Below are 9,497 nucleotides of genomic sequence, written 5' to 3' on the forward strand. Positions count from 1 at the left end.
GACGGCGTCCCTGACTCACACACACGCCCCGCACGCGTCACTGTGCCCAGGGCGATGGTGTCCGACTCACACACACTGCATGTGCCACCGTGCCCATGGCGACGGCTTCCCTGACTCACACTCCCTGCACGTGTCACTGTGCCCATGGCAACGGCTTCCCTGTGCCCAGGATGACGGCGTCCCTGACTCACACACACGCCCCGCACGCGCCGCTGTGCCCAGGGCGACGGCGTCCCTGACTACCATCACAACAGGCGACTCAAGAACATGACATCACGTCGACCCCGTGACCACAACTGCCAGTTTGTACTATGCCCTTACTTCCTCTTTCAGGTGAGGATCCGGGCCCGCAAGAGGCAGGGCATTGGAAAAGCCCAGAGTAAGCTGACAGCTAGGATTTGTGCAGCCAGCCGGGTGAGCACAGCCGGTCACTGATGTCCCCTACATTGATTGGTACCTCAAATAATGAACAATGATGACTGTATTGTGCCAAAAGAACAAAAATATTGAGTCGGTGGCCCCAGTTTCAACTATCAGCTCAACTTGTCACATACAAAACTAGTTTTCAATTTAAGAAGGGAGTTAATGCGTATGTTGAAATCCTCCATACTGGAACAAGCTTATTTTAAGCTATCTTAATTAATTAAGAACACATAAGAAATCCATTTGTATCAACAGGAAAAAAAAGATAAACGTACCTTCATCAGTTCTTCCAAACAAGAGAGGTAGATTTTGAAGATGGCTGCCGCAGAGGGCGGCCCAATGTACTGCTTAATGTCAGCCCTGTCCACGAAGGCCACGTCGATCTTCTCAGTGATGTTGGAAGTGGTCAGAATCACGACATTGGAATGCCTGTTGTGGCCGAGAAGCAAGCACCACAGTCATCATGGCTGTCGGCGACCCAATTCTATCCTGCCCTATCTGGCAAGGGGGTTGGCAGGACGATGACCAGCAGGCTGCCCACAGGAAGGAAAGGGGCCTTGTGCCAACACAGGTCACACAGATGCCCCCAGCCTTTGCTCTCGCTGCCACTTGGCCTTCTGGGAATTCTCCTACAGCCCCACTTGGCTCATTCCCTCACTGCCTTCAACCTTGGCAAAGATCTCACTTTTGCACAGCGTTCCCACTATGCCACCTACTGTAGGCTCTGGTGCCCCCCATCCACCTGGGCATGGCCATTCATCATCCCTGGACACACCGTAGAGCTGGGTTACTTCCCGTGTTCGTGATCTGCTTTCCCCTCTAGTGTCTAAACTCCACAGAAACAGCCCGTTGTCTGGTCTGTTGACCGATGTCCCCCAAGGGCCCAGCATGAGCCAGCACAGAGCAGGCACAAGGTGTCCCCAGGGAGCATGCTGTACAGGCCTGGTGGGGCTTTGCTGCATGTGTGGCAGTGCTGCCCTTGCTGCCTGGGGAAGGTTAGCTTTACCTAGACCCTGGACAAGGGAGGGCAGGCCCTGTGCCTGTGAGCCAGGGTGCGTTAATCAGAGGCAGGGCAGGGAGCATATGGATCCCCGGCAGAGAGAACAAGGTACACAGGCCGGGTGAGCTCACAGCTGCTCAGTCCAGCACCAGGAGGGTGGGGCTGCAGGAAGGGCCAGAGGGAGGCCTAGGCCTGGAGATCACGACCCAGGGGCTGACAATCCAGAGATGCAGGAGTAGACAGGACTGGCGGGGGAAAGAAAGAGTCCTCTAGAGAGGGGCTGGAACCAGGAGCACGAGGGAATGAAGGCAAGAGAGGCAAGGGTGTCTCCTTGTTTCTTCCTGAGCCACACGTCCTTGTGACTGACAGGGAAGTCACGGTGACCTCCATCCTCTGGTTTGAGTGGTAGGTGCACAGTGAGGCCGTCAGTGTCATGCAGAATCCCAGGAAGTGAGGGATTTGGGGCCCAGTGAGCAGTGTGGGAGTGTGCCTGACATCCTGGGCAACTAAGCTGTGATGTCTGGTCACAGATGGATGTGCAGGTCTGGGACTCCCCCCACAGAACCCTGAGCTACGCTGAAGGGGCACACACCAGGAACACACACACGCCAGGAGAGAAGGCCTCAGCCAGGCTGTGTAGACTCCTCCCTGCGGAGAGATGCCAGCAGCATAAACCAGGGAGACAGGAGAATGGAGGCCAGGGAGGGAGGCACAAAGAGACTCAGGGAAGGGGCCATCAGGGTATCAGTGCTGCGCAATGTTCCAGAAAGAGAAAAGTGAGCACTCGTGTGAATGTGGGGCTGCGGGGCTGTGGTGGGGGTAGGAGCCAGATTGCAGCAGACTGAGGGACAAGCCGGGTAGGGAAGGAAGTGGACACAAGAAGGAAGTCAGGGGCAGGAGAGGACCCTCCAGGACCTGCACACTCCTGCAGCTGACCCCAAGACAAGCGCTTCTCAGGAAGCCAGACACATTCTCTGTGGTGAGAGAGTGGTCATGGCCTGGACAAAATGTTCCTCTGCACAGTTCGGTTTGCTGTCACCCCACGCTCAACAATCCAGCTTCTGAGAATGCCCAGGACTCCCCAGGCACCCTGAGGGCAGAAAGAGCATTTCAGAGAAGGAACCTGAGTCCTGGATGAGCACCACACAGAGACAGACAGGTTCTGGCTTGCCCATCACTTCCTTGGGAATTTGGCCAGCAGCCATTCCTCCTTAAGCTTGATCAACTTGGGCTACACTGACAACAGGCCCTGGTCCTGTGAGGCTGGACTGTGGAGATGTGGATCATCTGCCCATGAAGCTTTCTGTCCTGGGCCAGCAGAGCGAGCAGGGGACAGCCGTTCATCTACGAGCAGCACCGGTTGGTGCTGACACTGGGTGGGATAGGAGAGAAGTGGTCGGTATAAGGCCTGAATGTAGCAGTTCTTCATTTCATGCTTTTCTGTGCTACATAAAATTCTTAGCATTCCTGAGTTTTCTTTTACATTTTTTTTTTTTTTTGAGACGGAGTTTTGCTCTGTCGCCCAGGCTGGAGTACAGTGGTGTGATCTCGGCTCACTGCAAGTTCTGCCTCCTGGGTTCACGCCATTCTCCTGCCTCAGCCTCCCAAGTAGCTGGGACTATAGGCGCCCGCCACCATGCCCGGCTGATTTTTTGTGTTTTTACTAGAGATGGGGTTTCACCATGTTAGCCATGATGGTCTCGATCTCCTGACCTCGTGATCTGCCCGCCTCGGCCTCCCAAAGTGCTGGGATTACAAGCGTGAGCCACCATGCCCAGCCTTCTTTTACATTTTTAATAAACTAAAAACAATTTCTTTAAAAAGCATTTACAATATGCTGCCTCCAATGTGGAAAAGCAGTCAATACTCAATGCCAAATGCACTTTTAGGTAAAAGAACTGGGCACTAAGATCTGGAGTTGTACAAGTATCACGCATTTCTTTGCAACAAACTTCTCATCACTTCTCAGGGAAAATCGCTGTATGTCCTGGTTACCTTTTAATCTGATCAATTTGGGTCAAGACGGCATTGACCACACGGATGGCATCTGATGGCTCAGTGCCCGCCCTGCAGGCATTTCGGGCGGCTGTGAGACTCTCCACCTGTTGGGAGGGAGCAATGGGGTCAAAAAGGACAGGGCCTGGCACCTCACAGGCAGCTATGGGGATATGTCCCCCTGAGCAGGTGAAAAAGATGAATGAATGGGTGTTCCCATGCCTAGCCTGCAGATGCTGCAGGAAGGCGGAAAGGCGCACAGTGCAGGGAGGGCTAGAGGGCGGACCGGCCGTAGGAGGGGAAAGCCAGGAGCATCAGGAACAGGCTGTGTCCCCACAACAGCAAAAGGCGATTCTGTCATGAATGTCCTTATCTGGAAATGCCTACCTCATCAATCAGCACAAACACCAGAGCGTCTTTATCATCAATCAAATCCTGAATCTTCTGAAACATCTTGGTTACCAGCTTGCCACTCTGGAACCCAAACAGCCTTTTAGTGTCAACGTGCAGGGACCACACCGCCAGGTGCACAGGGGGACCCTGATGTGGCCTGCTGCCCTGTTGTGCCCACAAGCCCACTGTCTCCTGACGGCCCCTCAGAAAGCTCCCTAAATCAGAGAAGCCAGGGCGGCGTGGAAGGAGGTCAGCCTAATACTCTCGCCCTCTGCTTTGAATGCCAGGGTGCTGAGACCTGAGACCATACCCGCCCTGCCCGGGGCGGCACAAAGAGGGTGACCTGTACCTCTGCTTTGCCTGTGTGTCCTCTCTGACGAGGAAAAGAGATAGACCACAGATGCAAACGGGGTGGGATGCTTTCCTCACAGGCTCTCCTGTGCCCAGTGTGCCTGGTCCCACCTCACCTCACCAGAGGGATGTGCGGATGCCAGGTGACTTGGGCACAGCTCCTCAGACGTAAGAATCACCTGGCCGGGCGCGGTGGCTCAAGCCTGTAATCCCAGCACTTTGGGAGGCCGAGACGGGCGGATCACGAGGTCAGGAGATCCAGACCATCCTGGCTAACACGGTGAAACCCCGTCTCTACTAAAAATACAAAAACTAGCCGGGCGAGGTGGCGGGCGCCTGTAGTCCCAGCTACTCCGGAGGCTGAGGCAGGAGAATGGCGTAAACCCGGGAGGCGGAGCTTGCAGTGAGCTGAGATCCGGCCACTGCACTCCAGCCTGGGCGACAGAGCGAGACTCCGCCTCAAAAAAAAAAAAAAAAAAAAAAAAAAAAAAGAATCACCTGTGACATCACCTTGTCTGACTCCCTCAGCTCACAGTGCTAGGAAGTATGAGCACCGAGGACATGTGTGGCAGGGCTGCAGTCCCCTGAGTGCCAGTCCTGCCCTCCTGAGCGTCCATCAAATGCCCTATCCCACCCAGTCAGAGGTGTGGGGAGAACCAAGGGAGGGTCCCCGCGGGCCCCACCTCCGGAACCTTCTCTGATCACAGTCAGCCCTGATCCTCACACACCTTTCCCACCCAGTTCTCTCCTGAAGCTTCCGGAGGAGGATTTGCCTAACATGCAAGACATTTTTTCAGCTACACAATCCAGATAATTAGAATATTTAACTTACTTCCGAAAACCACTTAGAAAAGAGGCTGTGGCTGTTTATTTCAATTAATTGGCCATACCGGTACCTGAGATAGAAAAAAAGAGTTGAGAGAATTACTAATCGGTCCTGCGGATCCTCAGCAACAGCCATTCATGCATCTTGAATGCAACATCTCGAGTGTCCAGCATTGGGGGAACTACAGTTACTGACAAAGAAACGAGGAATCCAGCCCTCCGTGTACTAAATAATTATGAAAAAGTCTAACAAGATTCAATCAGTAGTTCTAGACTGTACCAATTGAGTTAAAGAGTAAAAACTCCTATTTTAAATCTATTTACAAATTATATTTCTATGTTTAAAAATACTAGTAGTACTAATATAATACAGAAAACAAAACAAAGGCATCAAGAGCTTTTGGCAGAAGCTGAGCATTTTTCTCTCCTTCCACAGAGCCCTAAAGAGCACGATAATCTGCTTTCCAGCACAGACCCCAGAGCCCAGGAATGCTCAGGTGGCCCAAAGTTAACTTTAACACACACAGACGGATTGGAACCCAGAACACTCCCCTATCCATTCAGAAGCCTGCAGACAGATCTGGGCGTGCTTAGCTGCTGACTAAATCACCAGAGAACAAGACTGAGGCCAGAGAAAAGCTGACTTCCAAGTCCTCTTTTCAGTTTCCTCCACATCAAAAGTCCACAAAAGAAAAAGAATTACGTTCAAAAAGCATCACTGGCATTCCACGTAAAAAAGAGAGAGACCATTTACTGATACTGTTTATAAAACAGTGGAGGGATGCAGACAATCTAACAAAATAAAAACTAGGTTGAATATTAAACAGAATTAATTATAAAACATTTTGGTTCTTTAATAGAGTGAGGAACAAAGGCCTGCTAAGGCTTCTTTTTGCCATTTCTTTTTTTTTTTTTTTTTTGAGATGGAGTCTCGCTCTGTCACCCAGGCTGGAGTGCTGTGGCCGGATCTCAGCTCACTGCAAGCTCCGCCTCCCGGGTTCACGCCATTCTCCTGCCTCAGCCTCCCGGGTAGCTGGGACTACAGGCGCCCGCCACCTCGCCCGGCTAGTTTTTTGTATTTTTTAGTAGAGACGGGGTTTCACCGTGTTAGCCAGGATGGTCTCGATCTCCTGACCTCGTGATCCGCCCGTCTCGGCCTCCCAAAGTGCTGGGATTACAGGCTTGAGCCACCGCACCCGGCCCTTTTTGCCATTTCTAAGTCATAAAACCAAAGCATATTTCCAGATCTTTGTACTGGAAGAAGTTATATTCCTAATAATAACATTTTCCTTCTCTTGTGTTTCCCTCTCTGCCCTTAGAGATCTTTTTTGGTTATTCTTTGGAGGCAGGGTCTCACTCTTGTCACCCAGGCTCACCACAGCCTGGACCTACTGGGCTAAGGTGATCCTCCTGCCTCAGCCTCACAAGCAGCTGGGACCACAGGCATGTGCTACCACGCCCAGATAATTTTTTGTACTTTTTTGTAGGGATAGGGTTTCTCCATGTTGTCCATGCTGGTCTCAAACTCCTGGCTTCAAGCGATTCACCTGCCTCCACCTCCCAAAGTGCTGGGATTACACGCATGAGCCGCCATGCCGGCATGCCCTAGAGATCTTGAAAACACACATGTATTTCAATATGTCAAAGCAAAGGGCAAGTTGCTAAACATAACCTAAGGGGTCAAAATAAAGCAATTTCCCTATGTAAAAACATTTACAAGACATTTTTCAAGAACTAAAATTATGTATATGAAATTAAACCTCACAGGATTTCCTCTAGTCATATTGGAGAAACAGGAAGCAGATTTACCATCTAATCTTAAATGAGAAAATTTAAGGCAAAATGGATGGAACACCATCTGGTAAGGTTGCTGGACACAGGCAGTGAGGGCTGGGACTCCTGAGTTGGAAGACCAGGGACCCACTACAAATGCCCTGTCTGCCGGGAGGCGTCTTCCAACGACAGGCACAGGAGGGAACCCAAGTGGAGTATGGCCACTTGCTGAGTCAAGGAGACAGAGAATGGAGTTCAGGGAGTCTGAAGTGACTGAAGGCTGCAGAACAGAATTCCAGAGAGGAAGGAAATATGAAGAAATACCTCAAAAGGAGTGCCCAGGAATCCTCATGGTACCCCCGGTGTCCTGGATGAATACTCAGGTGTGTATAAGCCGGGGACATTCCATGCAGCTACGTAAAGGGTGACTGTGATCTGTGAGCTGAAGGGCTCCTGGACCTCACAGGCTGGGAGGAGTGCATACTCCAACAGCTGGGGTGGAGAGTGCTCTACTCAGTGTAGACCCCAGAGGACCATAATTTAGTGTTAACACTAAACCTAAACTCCTCCCAATCAAAGCTTAAAAGAACCAAACCTCAAAGGATCACACCAAATCACAGGTAATGGAAAGGCCTAACGGAACAAAACCCAACACTCACTAAACAAGACACAATCCACACACTTCAAACCACAACGTTCAGCATCTAATCCAACACCACCTAACATGCCAACAAAGCAAAACCATGTGACCCATAACGAGCAGAAAAACCAGTCAATAGAAACAGAATCAGACAGGACAATCATGACGGAATTAGCAGACGGAACACTAAAACGGCTACTACAAAGTTGTTCAAGACGTGAACAAGAACATAATGAAAGAAAAGTACAAAAAGAATCAGAACATTCAGAGCAGAAAAATACACCATCAGACATAAAAACTTCACTGAATGGAATGAAAAGCAGATTAGACAATGTAGAAAATCAGTCAACTTGAAAATAAAGCAACAGAAACTTTAGAATCAAACAGATATTTCTAAAGAACTGAAAAAAACAAAAAAGCACACGAGTGGCCTATGGAACATCAGTCTAACATAAAAAAAGACAGAGTCCCAGATAAAGGGGAGAGGCAAGGAAATTCGGTGAGGAAACAGTGACCAGATATTTTCCAAGTGTGATGAAAACCGTAAGCCCCAAACAGAACTCAAGAGGAAAAGACAAATCCATAATTAGAGACTTAACATTCTTCTCTCAGTAATGGATAAAACGAGTGAACAGAAAATCAGCAAAGCTACCGAGTATCCTGACCTAAAATCTGCAGAACACTCCATCTAGCAAGGGGAGAAAGTATAGTCTTCTGAAGTGCAATTTACCAGCAATATTTTATGCTGGCAATAACATAAGTCTCAAATCTTAAAAGACTGAAATCATAACTCAAAACTATGCTGAATACAGAGGAATCAAGTGACTTACAGTGAAGGAGAGGAATCTATTACTTGTGTAAAATGATTTAGAAAAAAAACAACCTCCTGTTATAAATCCCATTCCCACGGCTCTCCTCTCACAAATTACCAAAAGTTACCTGCTTGAAAGTCTAATCGTCAATTTCTGGGCTAACGCTTTACACAGGGACGTCTTTCCAGTGCCAGGAGGACCTGTGACAAAGATCAGAGCAAATATACTTTTTAGTCAGTGCTGCAACAAATTTCTTAAAACAACAGTAACTTCCATTTTCCATAAAATATAAGGAATACAGTTAAAAGCTATTGATGTTATTACTACAATGAAGTCTGCTTAGAAGCTTAAATGCTGTGAAATATTACCAATACACTTACATCTCCCTCTCTTTCTTACCAATTTGTACTAAATTAGTCTCAGCCTCCATCACCTCCCCACCCCCAGCACTGGCCTGCAGTCCCACCTAGCACTGGGAGTGAGCACTGCATTTTCTAGCCTACATCTGTGCTGGCACCTGTCCTTGCCCCCACACTTCCTCCAAAAGCCACTCATCAAGGCACCTTTCAGAAGCCAAACACACCTTTCTTGATAAATGGAGGTGGAGGGTCCTACCCTCCTCGGGCACTGACGTGTTGTTCCTGCTGCCCCCAGAACCACCCTCTTTCCTAAGACGATTCTCAGTGGGCTAGTACCCCACACGAAATTCGAAGAGTGGCAGAGGCCAGTGCTCTTCTTGCACGCCTGCCTGCCAAGCATCCCCTAACACGATGCCTCCCAGAAGCTGTGAGGTGACCAATATGAAAAAAGGAAAGCATCTAACAGAAAATGGAGACATGCAACTCTCATTTTCTGCAAGCATTTTCAAGAATTAAAGAGGAAATATGTAACTGATTCCAAACAGAAACAACTTATTCACTAATTAAAACACCTGCTGTTTACTCTGATCGTGCTGTGAGGACAGTATGTGGGGCATATCTGCTCTTTAAAAGAATATTGTGTTTTAAGGGCATGTCGTCACGCAATCTTAACTGACGCAAAGAAGTTAAGTACTCTTCAAGCTTCTATGTAACACTTTGCTACAGTTTCATACTCTCGAGTCCACTCAATTCCCCTGTCCCCATTCTACCCGGTGATATTGAAAACAAAACAAAGGCCGGGCGCGGTGGCTCAAGCCTGTAATTCCAGCACTCTGGGAGGCCGAGACGGGTGGATCACGAGGTCAGGAGATCCAGACCATCCTGGCTAACACGGTGAAACCCCGTCTCTACTAAAAATACAAAAA

The 9,497-nt window shown here is 49.3% G+C and overlaps 1 protein-coding gene across 2 annotated transcripts in view; it reads right to left on the minus strand.

The window, feature by feature from the left end:
• The window catches only part of TRIP13 (thyroid hormone receptor interactor 13), a 21,564-nt gene that overhangs the window by 5,629 nt on the left and 6,438 nt on the right, over positions 1 to 9,497 (minus strand). For both annotated transcript variants that reach the window (XM_011953139.1, XM_011953138.1), the window contains exons 6-10: positions 8,340 to 8,412; positions 4,995 to 5,058; positions 3,806 to 3,892; positions 3,419 to 3,525; positions 699 to 852 (exon numbers count right to left, since the gene is read on the minus strand). In XM_011953139.1, the coding sequence (XP_011808529.1) occupies positions 699 to 852; positions 3,419 to 3,525; positions 3,806 to 3,892; positions 4,995 to 5,058; positions 8,340 to 8,412 (485 nt within the window). The remainder of the gene's footprint in view (positions 1 to 698; positions 853 to 3,418; positions 3,526 to 3,805; positions 3,893 to 4,994; positions 5,059 to 8,339; positions 8,413 to 9,497) is intronic.

The sequence above is a fragment of the Colobus angolensis genome, unplaced genomic scaffold (genome assembly GCF_000951035.1).
Source record: "Colobus angolensis palliatus isolate OR3802 unplaced genomic scaffold, Cang.pa_1.0 Scaffold358, whole genome shotgun sequence".
NCBI classification, from domain to species: Eukaryota; Metazoa; Chordata; class Mammalia; order Primates; family Cercopithecidae; genus Colobus; species Colobus angolensis.